Consider the following 19,606-nt stretch of genomic DNA (forward strand, 5'->3'; position numbering starts at 1 on the left):
TCCCCAGTTGTGGGATCAAAAAAGTATCACTTACTTACTTATTAAATAGAAGAATAATAGCCACGTGAATCCAATTCCATTCCATCTGGAATGTATAAGTACACATGTGCAAGTATAAGTGTGCATGTGCGTCGCATCATAGCGAAAGTTTATAACATTAGACATGGTGGAGCAGAAACTACTCTGCAGAGGAGACGAAGTTCATGCTCTGATCTTTAATGGACATCGGAGGGACAGACGTTCAGCTTATGGGTCTCAGAATGCAACGTCTTCCTTCTTCCTCCTTCTTTAATAAGGACATGTGAAGGACGTTTTTCTGAATGGGACATCCTTTTAAATTCAATTTTAGATTAAAATCACAAGTGTGCCAACTGGAAACTCATCACACTGGACCTCACATGATGATCGCTGTCATGGCAACGTTTACTCCAAGTGATTCTCCACACATGCACATCATTTTGCGTCGGATTGCTTGTAGTGCACATGTAAACGAAGATTTCCCATCGGACTGTTGAATAGAGTGAGCATAAAAACACCTCAATCTGAATCGGTAATATATTCAATCAGATTGTCAATCTTTGCATGTAAACACAGCCAATGCAAACTAACGCTAAAATTGGTTGTATGGGATTCATTCACGTTCATTCCCAAGATGTGCACTGTTCGATAGCAGCAGCTAGAATTTCTAAACTTAATGTTACATCTTTGTCAAGACAACCTTGCGTTTGCTCACAGACTCTCCTTTCCTATTCTTGATCGGACTGTTTTTCCAAAATTATGCCAAAGAGAAGCTTATACAGGAAAAAAGTTTTCCAGGAAGAAAATGCAGCGTACCTCGGAAATGACATACACTGCAGTTGTTGAAGGCTACAGGAAATGCAACTATATATCCCAGCACTCCTGTTAAACTCCCAGATGAAACAAAGCCATTGCCTCACAATCAAAACATATTTGTATTGAACAGTTTGTTCCCTCTTACAAATCACGAGACATCGACAGAACCAAAATAAACGTCCGTTTTTTAAATTTTCTGTGGAACGTCTGAGTTGCTTTTTATGAGGTTAAGGGAGAAATAAGCAGATAATAAAATGAACAAATTTGTTAGCTCTGCTTTTAATAATCTCCCCATACTCTTCTCTGTGGTCTGTGCAAATGCCTAATTAATCATGAACTGATTTGCTGGATGGGTGTAGCCAGCAATATACCGTATGCAAGCTAAAAGACAGAGAAAAACATGCCGTTCAAAGAAATGGAAACTGTGTACCGAGTTCTGGGTAAAGGACATTAGTATGAAAACATGAATATTTTCAAGAGCCATATGCCAATAGCAATTTAATAGCATGATGCAGTCCCTTACAAGATTAAAGTCAAGAGATAAACAAACAGGCTGCTTTCTCTTGATGAGATTTGGGATAAAAATGGGGCACATTAGCTCCGTGTGTATAATGAATATCCCCAAACAAACAACAGCAGTTAGCTTATGAAAATTAGATGTGTTTGAGCTCCAAACCAGCTGGGCATGCAGTACCAATCAAATGTTTGGACATCTGATTGGATGGGTATTTTAAAATCTTATGAATGTTTCCAACTAAATGCTTGTTTCTAAGACCAGCACAATACTGAATATGATGCCTATATGTGAATTGGTAACACTTTCTATGAATGTCACATTTCTAAGCATCTATAAACACATTTATATTATGTTTTAATACATTCATAAGGCATTATAAACATGGTTATAAGTATTTATAAAAATGAATGACACTGAATTAGACTTTATAGCTGTGGTTGTTATACATTATTAATTGTTATTATGATGCATTTTAAGCATTGTTAAGTTAGTGCCAGGCTAATGGTGGTGCACATTAACAGTGGTGTACATTGACTTTCCCACATTGGGTGAAACACTGATGGCAGCATTAGTTTAAACTGACATTTAAAGCCTGTAATGAGCTTTATTTTCTATATTTTAGTATTTCAGTAAATCCTTCAGTAAATACTTCAACCAGCCTCACTTTACTAAGAGCGGACAAATACAACTTATGAGCTTTTATAATTTGTTATGAACACTACTTATAGAGCATTATGTTAACAATTCTTAATACATAATAAGCATGGCTGTAATGTGTAATGCATTTTTATAAATATTTATAGCCATGTTTGTAACGCCATATGAATGCATTATAACATGTTATGAATGTGTAATTAGATGCTTACAAACGTGACATTCATAGAAAGTATTACCTTTGGATTTTTCCACAAACTAAAAATAATAATTTGAAAACATGAAAACATTTTTGGAAATGATTTCCAACAAGTATAGTTTTGAGCCAAAACGTGGACGTCACATGAATATGAATCTTTGTCAAACCTAACAGGAAAGCATCCCTGTTGGCTCCTCATGAAGCTGCATGAATAACTGCCAAGACTGAGAAGAACCTAATGTAGAATATACAGTCAGCGTGAAAATTATTGGTACCCTTGGTAAAGACAGATAAAAACAGGCCATGAAAAGAAGCCCTTGAAAATTTGTAAAAAGTCTGAGCTTTAGTGCAGATCCTTTTAGGCTTTTGTTCAAAGTTCCAGTAGCGTCTACACACTTAAAATGATGGTTCTTCAGGGTTTTATTTACAACCCTGAATTTTATAAAGAACCGTTTAATGCTTAAATGATTCTTTGCATGCCAGATTGATGAACTGACAATGTGTTATGATTCTATATACAACAATTTGAAAAATAGCTCTATATAGCATCAAAAAGGCTTTTTAAATAGTTATAATATCAATATTATAATAGTAAAAAAAACAACAACAACAAAACTTTTTGGTATTATATACAACCATTTTCAGAAAGGTTCAACATAGAACCATAAACAATGTTCCCTTCACCAATCTGAAGAACCATTTCAATAGTGTAGTCAATTTTACATTTGTGGTCGGATCAAAGAAAAGACTTGTTTCTGACAAACCTTCCTGGTAGTTTGTTTGCATGGAGGTGGCATCTAAATGTATTTTAAGAACGTTGGTGATCCCAAAATGTTACTGTCTTCTGCAAATTTTCAACCATTATCCTTGAACAGGTTTTTGCCCCTCTAATGACCTTTTGTACTGTGTGTATGAGGGTAAAATAAATAGGCAGTTTCACTACAGCTCCAGCTGTTTTAACTTCTCAGATATTGTGGATTTGGCCATGTGTTTTATAGCCAGTACCTGATTCATGAAAGTTCAACAGATGTTGAATTTCATTATTCTCTCCAAATATATGGTGCTTCACGGGTTCTTCAGCAACAAAAAGCTCTATATAGAACCATTAACACTTAAAAAGCCTTTGTATGATTAAAGAGTTCTTTGCATCATGAAAGGGTTTATTAGACACAGAGAATGTGCTGTAGGTGCTTCTACATAGCACCCAAAAGGGTTCTTCTATTGTTACAATGTCAACCCTTGGTGCTATATAGAACCCTTTTCAAATACAACACTTTCATGAAGCAAAGAACTCTATAATCTTGCAAAGGGTATTTTGTTCTATGTATGACTATTTTCTTTACTAAAGCATTTCTATTTAATCATGTAATGTTTTTTTCTAATGACGGCTTAAGTGTTCCAGAACAGTGAAAGTGAAAATTCAAATGAATATTTCTTTTTAAAAAAAATCACTAGTTTTATTTCTGTAATATTTTCTTTGTGAGACTCAGCTAATTAAAGCTAAAGACATTTTTTCATGACCTTTTGGTGCCCTCTTTACTGAGGGTACCAATTATGATGCTGACTGTTTTACTTTTTATGGCCACTGCATAGCTCCATCTGTTATTTCACGTTTTAATCTTCACCCTCAGTCTAAAATGTGGAAAACTGGCAAAATAAAACAAACCCATCCATGAATAGACGTCCAAGCTTTTGACTACCTCTGTATGTGGCCAAATAGAGTAAACAGTAGATCCGTCTCTTACCTTTCCTACATATTGTGCTTCGGGTCCAATGTGCTCCTCCAAAACAAAGAATTGATTCCACACCCAGCCCCTCTTGGGCCGGTGGTGGGGGTCCTTCTCACCCTCTGGGAGGTGTTTGGTCAGGTTGTGGGTGCGCGTTGTCCGCACAGAACCCTCGGCAGTTTTGGTTTGGTTGTGAATACGTGGGCTCAGAATGGGGCCGGCCGGAGACGGGGTCCCGAGACCCCTGCGGAGAGCGAAGAGACACAGCAGCAGCAGAGAGCTCAGGCAGGCTGCACCGCCACCGGCCGCTCTCATGTTAATGAGTGACCTGCAGGCCTCCCAACCGCAGGCGCCTCCAAACGCAGGTCAGGCCCAGACGCCCAGCTCAGAACGCTGCAAGTTCATTCTGTAAATCCAGCTTCCTGGAGAAAGCAGAAGAAGAGTATTCACATCCTGGAGCGACCGTGCAGGGTGGCGGGGGAGTGATGGCTCATTTGAAAGAAGGCTTCCACCAGGGGCTCACCAAAGGCAGTGGAAAACAGCTATAAAACATCTGTGAGAGGAGAGAGAGAGATAGAGAGAGAGAGAGGGCAGGGAACTGTTTACTCCTGAAGCAAACTGAAACATATCCAACCCTTTAAAGCTTAGACTTATTCACTTATTCACCTTTGACTAATCTGTCAAACAGTTCTCTTCACTCTAACACACACTGCTTGGCTAATTATTAACATTCCGTAAAAATAACGGAAAATAACCCGTCATTTTTCCCTAACATTAATTCTTTCACTCTTTTAACAGGAAACTCCAGATGCTAGTTATACAAACACAGTAGTAATCTCACACAAATGTATAGCTTTACCTCTGAATGAGAAAGCCAAATGATTTATGTTAAATAATAGTAAAATACATATCTACAAGTTCAACCTTCCCTAAATACACTTCGTTATATTCTTCATAACTTTCATATTGCATAACCTAAATTCAAAAGGTGGCTGTAACGATCTTCTTTCCAGCCAAATGGAGGGTGATGTAATTATAAAGTCTTATAATAAAAGAAGCTGAACTCACAACTTTTCACCAATCTAGTCTATAAACTATAAACAGATGGCGGCTCTTCAATGATCTGCTCTGTAAAAATTATTTTTATAAAATAGACCGTCTATGATTTTTGGCTGTCAGCAGTAAATTGTAAGCATATAGCAACGTGTGTAATCATAAAACACATGTTCTGTTAATATTAGGGGAGCTTTTATGAATAAATGATCCCGCTTGGCTGCAGCTTGGCTTGAATGCCCACACAGAAAATAAATAAATAAATAAATAAATACATACATAATATTTTAATACTACATGGAAGAATAACCCATAGAAATATATTTGGTAACACTTTCTATGAATGTCACATTTGTAAGCATCTATAAACACATTCATAACATTACAATGCATTCATAAGGCATCATAAACATGGATATAAATATTTATTTAAAAATACATCACATGTTATAGCCACACTTATTATGCATAATTAAGTACTAAATAAGTACTGTTTATAACAAACGATAAGAGCTCATTAGTCGTTGTCTGCTCTAAGTAAAGTGAACCATACTGAACTTAAGCCTCCTCCAGTGTCCTGATTGAGGCTTCAAGTTGAACTATTTACTGAAATTTCAAGCTTTAAATGTCCGATTTTAAACTAGTGCTGCTATCAGTAGTTTTTTACCTAATGTGAGAATGTTAATGTGCACCACCGTTAGCCTGGCACTAACTTAACACTGCATATCCAATAGAACGCAAACAGTTTGGAGCTTTTTTGGACTGAAGTCCTGAAGATCCAGCACTAACAGCACCAGCTGTGAAAAATAAAATACTGGAAATCTCAGGGCGTAAATAAACTTTGGATTTGTCTTTATTTTGTGTTGACTTCTTAGGAACTGACAGTATAACATGTTATTTACAATATTAATAATGCATTATTTTAACAATTCCTAATGTATATTAAGGATGCATATAAAGATGCATATAAAGTCTAATTCATTTTTATAAATATTTTTAACCATATGCCTTAGGAATGCATTATAACATGTTATAAATGTGTTTATAGATGCGTACAAGCATGACATTCATAGAAAGTGTTACGAAATATGTTTTACATTTTATGGAATATCTTTATTGTAAAGACTGTCTTTATGTAACCAATGGATGTTTTATAGTGTGGGAAACATGAAACTGTGCAGCACAGTGGATCAAAAGCAATGAAACCGGAGAGCAGTATCAGATTACTCAGCTTTAGTGTATGACAATAGCACAATAATGTGATCCGGTTTGAAGTTAAGGATCTGCCCTGTGCAATCACAAATCACTGAGAGAATCATCTCAGATGCCACTTCATTTATTGAATCAATTCAGTGACCCATTACAGCAAGATGCTCTCACGCTCTGAGGAAAGGGAACGTCATTCCAAAGGCTACAAACACATTAAAGCTTCATTGCTGAAATCTGTCTTTATCTTCAGATTTAATCTCTCTAACATGACGGTTTGCATTCATGTAGGTAAAGTGACTCAAACCTGTTCATGTGAACAGACACGGGGCCTGAAATGATCAATAACGCCACATGAATCAAGCATGTGCGTCAAACTAACCAAGCAGAACAGGCCTTCGTGGGAAGATCATTTGGTGTGAATGGCTCTCAGCTGTTCATTATTAGAGCAAGAAGATAAAAAAGGTTAGATATCTTATTCTTTCCACTCTTTCCTGGCTTCAGGTTAGGCACTGCTGCCACAATAACGCTGAATGATGCCTCACAGGCAGAGGACTTTGATCTGCTCAGGTCCGATTTGTAATGTCCACACAGTTCTATAGACTAGATTTTATACATTTTTACTTAAATTTATTTTTTAAATTTATTTATTTAATCTGACTTGCATTTTTACTTTAACGCTGTTAGCTGCTAGAAAACTGTATCAGGGTCATTCCACAGAAACATTCACTTTTCCATCTATCCATGGGAGTCACTGGTGTTACCGTTGGTCATTGGTGTTCCATATAAGAAAGGTAATACCAGTGACAGTAACACCAGTGACTGGTGATAAAAAAATATATAAAAATAATAATAATAATAATGATTAATTTTACAAAATGGCTGGTACACATGTTGTCAATCACGGAAAATCCACTAAAATATGTCATTTAATCCATTTGTTTTCTAATTTTTCCACAATTACAGCAGAACAAAGTCGGTCACGTCAGTGACGTCAAACTAAAAGCTTCATATGAGATCATGAGCTAAATGATAAAAGTTCTGATGACTGAAAGACACAGTGGACTCAGCATGTGCTTTACTTCATAGATCCTCAGAAAACAGGTCAAAGGAAGTTAAGCGATGTCATCAGCCAATGTGAGCCAATAATGTCGAGTAATGGGCAATCTATGCTGCACAGTACTGTACAAACGTCAGATCAGCCTTTGGTCAATGGAAATGGATATTAAATACAAGTTTTCCACTTTTCACAAGATATTACTGAGGATATTGGATACAAGATAATCTGCTTGCACAAAGAAGAGAAGATTAAATAGATTAAAAACTTTTCCAGAACTGGAGTTCAAACATTTTTTGAAGGATATTGAGAAAAGGGGGCTCCTACCCACCCTCAGTTAAACTGTATTAAAGGCTTTCTTTTTTGAGAGATGAGGGGATGGGAGAAAATCAAGATCTTACGCCAGAACTCAAAATAATCCATAGATGTTACCTGTCCATCTTTCCACTGAGGATAGACTTTTATACATGATCGGTCTGAAAATAAATAAATAAATAAAACAAATAAAATTAAATAAAATAAATAAGAATACATTTTTTAAAAGAAAGCCTTTGTTGCTGTGTATCAAAGTTTCAGCACTGAGCATGAATCCAAGAGGACAGAAAAAAAAAAAAAACATGTCCATCTCATGATAATTGTTTATTTTTATTTCTAAATATCAAAATAATGATTTACCACCAAAATGATTGCACTTTCAGGTCACACACACTCCAGACTAACAATTTCTGAAAAGATCACGACAACTGCGTTTGTTTTCAAGATGTCTATGATGAAAAAAATACAAAATTTTGCAGGTGTTTCTGATCTGAAATGACCCAAATTTATAAAGATTTCAAATTTCTGTTCATATTTACATGTCAAGCTCTTTTGAAAAAAAAAAAGAAAAAAAAAACATATGGCATGTGTTTCTAAGGGTTTTATATATATATATATATATATATATATATATATATATATATATATATATATATATATATATATATGGCTCTTAAATATAGGCCATTTGCATTTCCTAAAAACTTGGATTTTGTGTTTGTTTCGACATTAAAGTACAGGGTTATTTCTGATTTCTGTACAGAAAATTCCTTCTATTCTCTGATGGGAAAAATAAAATGAAGTCAAGCCAGTGCATGATGGGGCAGTCTGAATCATTTTAACTGGGACCCAAATAAACTGCTGCTGGTTAGCCATCCAGTAAAACATCTAATACATTTTTGATGAAACAGCTGTTCCGGTATAATAGCAGGGATCATATCTGGCAGAGGGAGGCTCCACAATAGTGACAGCACAGCATGGCAAGTGGGCCGTGAACAGCCGAAAAACAGTTTTGAGATGAATGCTGTACAATTTCTGGCCCTCTTTCCCTCAGAAGATCTGTGCTGTCTACTCTGCCTTGCTGTTAGTTCTGTTCATCATGGCTGGAGACCGACAGCCAGCTCTGAAAGACTGCCCTTTCTCTCCTCCCTCTGACAGGGTGAAGGGCATAACGATACAACCAAATTAAGGAGATTCATGGTGAAGGCTTCGGGAAATGACAAATCAGCACCATCAGCACTGCAGGACTAGAGCTGTGTTTACAAACAGAGAGCAGGCTAGAACCTCCTATTGTAGGCTTTTGTGTTCTTTTAATAGCCTCTGTTGCTCCCCCATGAAAAAGGCCTGCCAGGTGCACCTTTTTTTTATTTTATTATGTTGTTAAAGTCAGAGTTTGGCACCAGATTGAATTACCCCCTTACACCATATGTAGTCAATCTGCCAAAACATGTTTCATGTCTGAAGTTTGCTTTGATAGTGTTGCACTGAAGCTATTTGGCCAGCTGAGAAATAGCGGAATCTTATTCTAGGCCTGGGAAGAAACACACACACACAAAAAAAAAATCTGGATTATTGTTAATATAGCTCCTGATGCCCTGGCAAACACACACATGATCCTTAGTACTAGCCTTTAAAATCATTAGCTCATTCATAGTATTATAAAATATGAATGGACTAAATAATATAGTATGATAATACTAGAATAATGTAACAATACAATATAGCAATATAAATTTGCTATTATAATACCATAATGTCACCCATTTAGGGGGCCTCCGTTTTGGTAGGCAATGTCAAGTTTGTTTGGGACTGCAGTGGAGGTCAGTCATAACATAAAGACATAACCAATCCAGCAAAGGCATTCTTTGAAATTTCTTAAAGCATATTGACTAATATGTGAGTGTACTGCCTTGCTTTTATTTGATTTGTTGCCATGTTCATAGCTGTAAAAGTTGCTGAATTTCTTCTACTCTGTCCCCAACCACATACTAGCAAACTGAAAATCATGTGAAAAATAGGGCAGTACCTCTAAAGGCGCACTCATTACTGTAGCAGGTAAAGTATAGATGTGTGTGGTTGGGGATGCAGCATTACATCTAGCAGCTCCAGTGGCTGATAATAGCTCTGTTGTGGCCCTCATAAGCTGGTCATTTGAAGCTGGCCTTTAATATTTGGTTTTGTAAATGGGCATCTTCTATTTTGTGCTGCATCCCCAAACACTCATTTTTACTGATCCCACAGATATTGTAAATATGTGCAGCTTGCTGCTAAAATCCTGAAAATTTGACCAAGGTAATGGGGTAATGGAAAAGTTCAATGGTTGCTAAGCAGTAATTGAAGGAGAAAAAGAAATGAATGTAACGGAAACACATGGACAGCATCAGGATTTACCAGTGTGATAAATTAGTTCATTCTTCCTCCTGTGCCACTAATATAGTTCTAGTAGTATCCAGACCAGCAGTTTAGATTGTCTCATAATTGCTCACAGGGGCCTTGTGGCTTGGATCCCTGGGCACACACCTAAAACTCTTCTGATAATCCAATTTTTTAATGTATTTTCATAAATCTACAACTTTTTCTTGGATTTTGGGACACAGTACAGATGCTGTATGGAAATATCTTAGAATGTTCCTCATATAGTATGATGCAATTGGGATTGGGACAATTGTTGTTTTTTTTTTATAAAATAATGGCTCAATATAAATAAAATCTAACATTACAGACTTTTTAAAGTATAGTTTGTCCTCACTAGTTGTCTGAGTTCTTTTTCCCAACGTTGCATTTGAAGCATTGTCATTGAATTACTTGTCCATTGTATCCAAACACATGCCCTATAGATTATATACATGCCCTATATATTACAACCCCATTTCCAAAAAAGTTGGTAGGCTGTGCAAAATGTCATAGGGTACAGTAGTGCACATGGCATGGGTGATGTGCCCATCAGTGAAGGCGCTATGTTGAACAATATATATATCCATCCATCCATCCATCATCTTCCGCTTCTCTATGTTTTGGCAAAATGTGCTGCCATCCAGATGACGTCTTTTTCAGGGAAGGCCTTACTTATTTCCGCAAGACACTGTCAAGCCACATTCTACATGTATTACAGCAGCATCGCTCCGTACTAAAGTCCAGGTGCCAAACTGACCAGGCTGCAGTCCAGACCCGTCACCCACTGAGAACATTTGACAGATTATAAAATGAAAAACTCAAGAAAGGAGACCTCAAACTGCTGAACAGCTGAAATCATATATCAAACAAAAATGGCAAAACATTTCAGTTTCAAAACTCCAGCAGTGAAAAAAACTCCCTCAGTTCCCAAACACTTACAGAGTGCTGTTAAAAGAAGAGGTGATGAAACAAAGTGGTAAACAGGCCCCCGTCCCAACTTTGGAAACATATTGTTGGCATCAAATTCAAAATATACATAGATTTTTTAAAAATTGTAAAAATTCTCAGTTTCAACATTTGATGTGTTGTCTTTGTACCACTTTCAATGAAATATAGGATTTAAATGATCTGTGCATCATTGCATTTTGTTTTCATTTACATTTTGCACAGCATTCCAACTGTTTTGGAAATGGGATTGTACATTTATCTAGGCCTACCTTAAACCCCAGCAATAAAGTATTATGAAACAGGCTTTCCTTGTGATAAGATCTTGTCTATGATTTTATTTTTTATATAAGCAAAACATATAGATCAGACATACAGACATATAGAAGCAAAATATATGTAGATTACAAATAAGTAATAGAGAAATCTATCAATGTCGGTATATTGTTCAGTATATATCTATTGCCAATTCAGTGTAATGTAAACTACTATCAACAAATACAGAGAACATCTAACGCTATCTATCACTGTTGTTTGTAAGAGTTTGTATTCAAACAATGTTCAGGAATTTTCCCAGCAACAATGAGGCAGCGTCCCATGTGCCTCACTTTATATGAGTCTAAAAAACATTGCTGTGCACAAACTGACAGATGAACATTCAGAGACCACAACAATCTTGTGTCATGACAAAGATGCAAGTGTGACATGCGAAAGCAAATTGAATCTCCCAGGAATAGCGATGCATTCCAAAAGATTCTTTTTTTTTCTCAAAAGGTGTTGATTTGTCACACAATTTTGAAGAGGCTTAGAAGCATTTTCAGGAGCTTCTTGGAAAAACAAACATACCTATCAGCAGATAGACCTGGGGGGGGGTCACAGTTAAACTAAATGCGCTCTACAGTGCGAGAGTAAATGAAATCTTAGCTGTCTGCCAGACGCCACGGTTACATGCTACACTGCATTCATGGTGTGTCTACATTCAGTGCAGCTATATGTAAGACACAATTGCTGGGATGACAGATAAAAAAAAAACAGAAGTTAAGAAAACAACTGGACAGTTGACCTCCAGAACAGCCACAACGCACTAAGCAAAGGTTGAGCGAAGGTTCGGAGCATTCCTAATCAGTTTCAAAGGGATTTATGGACATCTCACTCATGACTGGCCTGATGGTCTTTGGACTGAAGTGCTTGGGAAAGTATAATCTGGCTATTATAGGAATGATTCCCCGAAGCCGACAGTTTTCCCTTTAGCCCAAACACATGATCAGTTAAGACATGCTTGTTGCTCAAAGTTTGTTTCTTTAGTTTTGCAAGAGACCCATGAGACAAATATAACTGGTGTCTTTGGTCACCCAAAAAGATCTGTGGTAAAAAAAGAAGGTTTCAACGCTTTTAGCTATATTAGCAAAAGAGCACCCATGGAAATCTGAAGAAGCCAATTAAGCAATGCAGCACAAGAGGGAGTGTGTTATGGTGAAATAACGTCACGGCTGTGATTTGGTGGCCGTAGATCATCACAGCTGTGATGTTATAGTGATAACTCCCTCCTCGAGTGCTCTACTGCTTTAATACAACAGTTAAATAAATACAGTAAGAAATGAATAAACTGGCCGTGAACACGGCGTTTAATATGTTTTAATGTTCAGTTCCTTCCTCCTAATTAGAGCTCCTTAACGAGCAGCTTGTTGCTACGTCAGAGTTGGTCAGTTTTTATTGGGTCAGTTTTATGGCTCAGTCTGATTTGGTCCGACTCTGAAGATCAGACACGTCTGGCGAATGGTGTTGGGTTCATTTCTGGTTGATTCCAGGTTGTTCAGCTGTTCTTCTGTCACAGCTGCCGACTGAAAAGCTGCTCAGTGGTGACGGCAGTTTGAGAATTTAGTGTCGTCTCGTCTTCAGAGTTTGAGTTAAGCTGAAAATGTGTGAATTAGATTCTTTTCCTCAGCCTGAATGTGCTCCCGTTTTCTCCTTTCTACTCTATAATCTCCCTAATTCTACCTTCCAGATAATTGTTTTGGTTACACTTTATAATGTCAGACCCTAATAAACATTAGCTTTATCAATATCTAATAGTTTATTAATGACGGTTTAACAAATACATAATTGTTACACATACATTTTTGGTATAATTTGAATTCTTATCCATTTACTAATCTTTGGTTTGAATTGCAATAATTAATTACAATAATAGTGATAATGATTTTGTTGTGATATCCTTATTATACCGCTTGAACTATAAAGCATTTACTTAATTGAAAACATGAAAGCAATTCATAACCATTGCAAATAACTGTTAGATAATTATGCATCCTATTTTTTAGTAAAAAAAGAAATAAATATTTAGATCCTAGACACTTACAAGTATTATGTAATTATCTATTTAAAGCCAAAACATTAATTGAGAAAGTAATAAAGTACATATCTACAAAAACATTGCTTATGGAGTGATATATGGGGAAGTCGTTGCCTCAAGTGTTATTTACATTCAAACCTAAATTTACACGGAAAATAACTTTTTGTTAAATATTATATTTTTTTTAAACTTGAAATATTTAGATTAATAATCAGTTTTGTTTTTAAATAAAACATGCTGTCTCATATTTTCATTTCATTACTAAAACAAACATTTTTAGTCTATAGCCAGAGCCTCATTTTAGCTATGCCCCTGTAGTTTAGAGCAGGAAGCGAGATTGCATACAAAAAGTGGAACCATAGAAACAAAGTGCCAAAATATAATGCCATAGCCCCATAAATGGCTATGATCCACTGATCTAGCGCAACCAGTGAGCCTTGAAATACCTGTAGTTACTGAATATTTAGCCTTAATATGTAAAAAGCTTGGGATTTAAGAGGTTAATGACCTTTACATGGTTGGCTCCTAAAAAATATCTTTGTGAATGAGAAATAATTTTAAAGCTCAAAGAAACCGTCACATGATATGAAGCCTTTGTACCTGTTTAAATTTCTTTCCAAAAAAAGAAAAAAAAATCTAAAGCAAGAACAATTTAGAAATCTTTATTTCTAGTAGTGTGGCTAATGCTTTTCCAAATGGATAACTTTAGAGTAGGAAATAACATTCTTAACCCTCCAGTTATTGCTTTTTATCCATTGCATGTAATGGTGATGTCAACTTTTGAAAAGCAACCAAAGCAAATGTGTGGAAACTGCTGCTACTTAATGTTTTATACAACTAAAACAACCTGGGGTCAAACTGACCCCAGAGAACACTGATGCATACCAAATGTGAAAGCATATCATCATGTTCATTTTATGTTTTTCATTACATTAAGAACAGTCATTAAATATGAAGCAAAACAATCAGGTCAATTATTTATTTATATGTTAGACACTGAATGGGGTTAAATTGACCACAAAAATAATCGGAGGGTTATCATGTAATGGAAGTTAATGCACAAAGTTTTCCGAGTAATTTTGGTCCATTAATTTGTTGGTCCATTAAATTTTTAACTCAGTGCAGCTGGAGTTTTCAAATTAACCAAGAAAGTAACAGTTATGACAAAAATAAATGTTTGTTTTGCTTTTTTTGTTTTTTGTTTCTTGTGACAGTGATGATACATTCCCAACAAATTTCATCAAGCTGCAAAATGTTTATAGGATCAACAAAAATATACAGTTTTAAGATTGTAAGAGTCCACTTTGAATATTACATGTATTGTTATACTGTATGTTGTCGGCATATTCCAAAAAAAAAAAAAAGAGATCATATTGGACGAAAACCTTGCATCTCCATTTTTTGTTTTTTCAGTTTTTGACATAATTTGAAAATTGAAATTAGTTGAAAATTGAAAACGCATTGGACAGAAATTTCATTTTGAATGCACTAAAAGAAATGGCACAAAATGACTTGGAAAAAATTCTGGTTCCATTGACTTACACATAAATTCTGTTTTTCCTTCTTCTCTAAATTTATTATTTTGGGGATACAAGGTTTTCATCTACAACAAGGATTCTTAAATATACTGTATTTTCTCTGTATTGCTTTCTTTGTACCGTTGTAATCTAAGGTTCCATTGTAATCTATTGTGTGGGTAACACTTTCCATGAATGTTGCTGTTTGTAAGCATCTATAAACACATTCATAACATGTTATAATTCATTCATAAAGCCTTATAAACATGGCCATAAATACTTATACAAATACATCACACATTATAGCCATGCTTATTATGCATAATGAATTGTTAACACAATACACTATAAGCATTGTTTACAACAAATTATAAGAGCTCATAAGCTGTATTTGTCCTCTCTAAGTAAAGTGAAGTGTACTGGACTAAAGCCTCCTCCAGTGTTAAGACTGAGGCTTCAAGTTGAAGAATTTACTGAAGGATTTACTGAAACACTAAAACACCATAAAGCTCATTACAGGCTTCAAATGTCAGAGTTTAAACCAGAGCTGCCCTCAGAGTTTCACCCAATGTGGGAAAGTCAATGTACACCACTGTTAATGTGCACCACCGTTAGCCTTGCACTCACTTAACACTACATACTCAATAGAATGCCAGCGGAAACCAGCACCAAGATGCAACACTAACAGCACCAGAGCTGAGAAATAAAATACTGGAAATGCCATCAATGAAGTTTGTATTTTTCTTTCATTTATGCTCACTTCTTTGGCACTGACAATATAACAGGTTAACACTGTTTATAATGCATGTATTATTATATAATATATATAATATATAATATATTATGTATATAATATTAACAATATGTATATACATTAACAATTCATAATGTCTAATGGCTATAAAGTGTAATTCAGTGTTTCATTTGTATAAATATTTATAACTATGTTTATAATGCCTTATGAATGCATTATAACATGTAAATCTGTTTATAGATGCTTATAAATGTGACATTCATAGAAAGTGTTACCGTTGTATGGAGTGCCATTGTAATATACACACTAACAAACACACTGCACGGTTTCTAAATCAGTGTCTCTCTTTTTTTATTTTTGTGACTCCCTGCTTTGTTATACAGTCTATCCTCCGTCTAGTTTTTATTTATGGACCCCCCCCCATGTATTCTGTTCTCATTAACCCCCACTTTGTTCACTCTGCTGTAGGCTTCAATGAACAAACTACACGCCTCCACGTCTGCCGTGCTCTTCATGTTCTGGTGTGCTCGGTTATTTTAATCAGGCATTGGCGCCGAGAGCCTAAAATTGGCAAATGATTGTTTGCAGAAAGTGACAACTTAAATTATCTTACATTAGTTTTGATTAGGCTCGACAGTCTTTGTGTTTATTTATGAGTTATAGCTGTTCTCGTTGGAGGTTTTCACTTTTTATCTATTCACTTACAAACTGGATATGGATGTGATTTAAATGAGGAATGATTTCGAGGTGCTTTATAACTGCAACATATGAAAAATGACATGCATGTGGGGTGTAATTTAGATGAACGTACACCTGTCTAGATGTTGGAACATGCATGCTTAGCCGCTCACAGATGCTGACAACACTACTCATGTATTGTAATTCTGGTATTGAATGACATGGATTATTTTGATATTAAGTAATATGGAAGTGCCATGAAAATACTGAACATCGATAGTCCTATGTCTAAATAGTGCACGGTAACTAAGGTGTATCTATGTTTGTAACACATCATGCAGTGTTAGTGAAATATAACTAACCATCTGTCCAATACTCACTGCTTCCTACTCAGTTCAGTTCCGTAAACACTTTGGGTGGGAATAGTAGCTCCTCTTTTCGTTTCTGATAAAACATTTTCACAGCATGTTTAAAGTGTGATGCACCAGCAGTGGCTCTGGTTATTGCAGCAACTTGACTATTGAAGGTTTTACCCCATTGGTGCCAGGTAAGAGGCCTAGTTATCATCAAGACAGCACAGGCACTGTGGTACTATGTGGTACACTCTTAAATAAAGGCTTTTAAATAATAATTTAATTCATGATTCTACAAAAATGCTAGTATTAGTATAGAATCTTTAGATTATATTAAAATCCTTTAAACTTTTAAAAGGTTATGTACAATATTATTTGCAGAGATAGAGGATAAAACCAGTGGCACAACTATGTAACTTAAAATCCTTCATTTTTGGATATAATTTAGCCAATAACCTATCCAGGGTGTATCCTGCCTTCCGCCCGAAGACTGCTGGGATAGGCTCCAGCATCCCCCGCGACCCTGATGAAGAAGCGGCTTAGAAAATGGATGGATGGATGGATGGATGGATTTAGTCAATAGTGTTTAATTGGCTTGTCAATATCAGCTGATATTATTGATCACGAGACATAGCAGTCAGGCTTCACACTTAAAAAAAGGTCTCTTTCAGGTTTTTTAGTAAAGGCAAATGGCTCTATGTAGATCCATGAACACTTAAAGAACCATTTCCATGTTTAAAGGTTCTTTGCATGATGAAAAGGTTCTCTGATTGATGAAGGATGTGTTGTACTTGGATCTATATAGAACCTTTTTGCAAAGGGTTCTATATAGCACTGAAAAGAGTTGTTACAGTAAGTAGAATAATTTTTGGAGCCTGTTTCTAAGTAAAACCTTCCACAACACATTCACCATCTCATGGTTCTAAACAGAACCATTTCTAGAGAACCTGCAGAACCTGTACAGTATAGAAAATTTACATTCTTTGAAGAGCTGTCCATTGGAAGGTTCTGTAGGTCCGTGGTTTTCTAACCAATCCTCAGGGACCTCCAGTGGGTCCACATTTTTTGTTCTTTCTTCATGTGGTAAAAATGACTTTGAAGCAAAAATCTAGACCATCTGAAGATCCCTGAGTTTGAGAACCACTGCTATAGTGATTCTTCTATAGCATTATTTAAAATAACCTTTTTTGCAATATTATAATTGGATTTGTCAGAGATGTTTATGGGTCTCTTCAAGTCCCAAGTCCCAAGCCTTAGTTTAGTCTCTTCATTAGCTAGAGCCACTGTACTGTAAAAATCTAAATCTTATTAACTCCTTAAAAGGCCAGGGCCTGCAGATGGACCGAAAGTCTTATTACACACTTCGGTAAGTTAAAAATAGCCCAACTAGTTTGCAATAGAGTCCATGTAGTTACTGATTAATAAAGCTTAAAATGCACTAAGTACTGGATTTTAAAAATGGGGGAGTATGAGTTCTGAATGATGTCTTTACAGAGGTTTTCCTTCACTCATTCTGAAGGTTAAACAAAATAAACACGATACTTGAAAGAAAATGCAATGCCATGGAAGATACTGTGCTTTGATGTACTTAAGCTGGTGTGGATTAAAACAGAGTAGGACCTGTTCCATTACACAGTTAAACAGAGCTTCAAACATGCTCTCAACATGAACTGGCCTGACACACATTACAACTGCCCCTTATAAAAGTGTAAAGACTACTGAATAAATAATTTACACCTACCACATTGTACAAATAGAATAGCCTGTGAAGAAAGCCCTGTTGCTTATTTACGGCTATTGACGGCACTTTGAAAGATAACATAAGAAAAAAAAAACCCAACATAGACTCTTTCTTTAACAATAATCCATTTAAATGCCTAAACCGTTCACTGAGACATGGAAAGAAGATTGCCTGTAGTTTCTCCGTCTCACCATCATGCTTCAGTGAAAGAAATGGCTGTCCTCAAGGCTGAGCTCGGTGCCAAATGTCACCAGCCTCTGCCCCTGGTAATGGTTTGTTTCAGTAATCCCTCATAAATTGTGAATCGGGGAGGGGTCTGGAGATCATGGAGACACATTTCTGTGAGGTTGCTTGCTGTCAAGCCTTCATTGCCTTCACAGCCTAGAGGGAAAGCTCAAGTGCTAAGTGCACATGAGATATTTAGTATCTGTCTCACTCTTCAAGACACATCACACATGGTGCAAATTACTTAGCAAGGTTATTTTAGAAGCTCTGTTTTCTCTCCACTCAGTCAGTCAGCTCTGAAGAAGCAAACACATGATCACTGGTTTTTAATTCAATTCCTGGGATTTCCAGCCCAGACTGCACAGGATAGCTGTCTCTTTAAAAATATTACTTTAAAAAACGATTGATTAAACGTTTTAATCAATCAGCATGTTTAGTTGGCAGCTTTAATGGTGCCAATGTGTACATTAAATGTGCTACTACTCACTCTTACAGTAAGAAACAGAGCCTGATGGGCATCCTAGTTGATTTGTTTATTTATTTATTTTTTTTTTAGTTTATTTGAATTTTTGCATATGGTGTATATATCTACATTTGTATACCAAATTCAGGTGACACTGGTTTTATTGAAAACATACATTTTCTCTGCAAACAACAGAGGATACAACAATCCACCAATTACTCACAGACTGAGGCAGATGATGTGCTTTTTAACCCCTCTTCACAGCCTTATAACTCCAAATGGGAGTCACTAATGATATCGCAATAAAATGGAAATCAAAAGGGAAAAACTCTACTGATTCATGTGCTGGATTTTTGCAAAGATAGACAAACATTCAATTTGATGTGTTAGTTTGTTTGTGCACTCCAGGAGGTGAACATACAGGGGAAATCTGAAAGTCAATCTGTAGCACTTTCTAAGAATGTCACATTTGTAAGCATATATAAACACAATTATAACATGATGTAATGCATTCATAAGGCATCATAAACTTGGATGTAAATATTTTAAAAATGCATTATATTTTCATAGTCATGGTTATTATGCATTATGAGTTGTTAACATAATGCATTATAAGTATTG

General features: G+C 35.9%; 1 protein-coding gene across 2 annotated transcripts in view; it reads right to left on the minus strand.

Moving 5' to 3' along the window:
* Positions 1–19,606, minus strand: part of cdh18a (cadherin 18, type 2a) — a 247,947-nt gene that overhangs the window by 105,781 nt on the left and 122,560 nt on the right. For both annotated transcript variants that reach the window (XM_037547684.1, XM_017705968.2), the window contains exon 2: positions 3,950–4,484. In XM_037547684.1, the coding sequence (XP_037403581.1) occupies positions 3,950–4,246 (297 nt within the window). In that variant the 5' untranslated portion in view covers positions 4,247–4,484. The remainder of the gene's footprint in view (positions 1–3,949; positions 4,485–19,606) is intronic.

Source organism: Pygocentrus nattereri, chromosome 19 (genome assembly GCF_015220715.1).
Source record: "Pygocentrus nattereri isolate fPygNat1 chromosome 19, fPygNat1.pri, whole genome shotgun sequence".
Classification (NCBI taxonomy): Eukaryota; Metazoa; Chordata; class Actinopteri; order Characiformes; family Serrasalmidae; genus Pygocentrus; species Pygocentrus nattereri.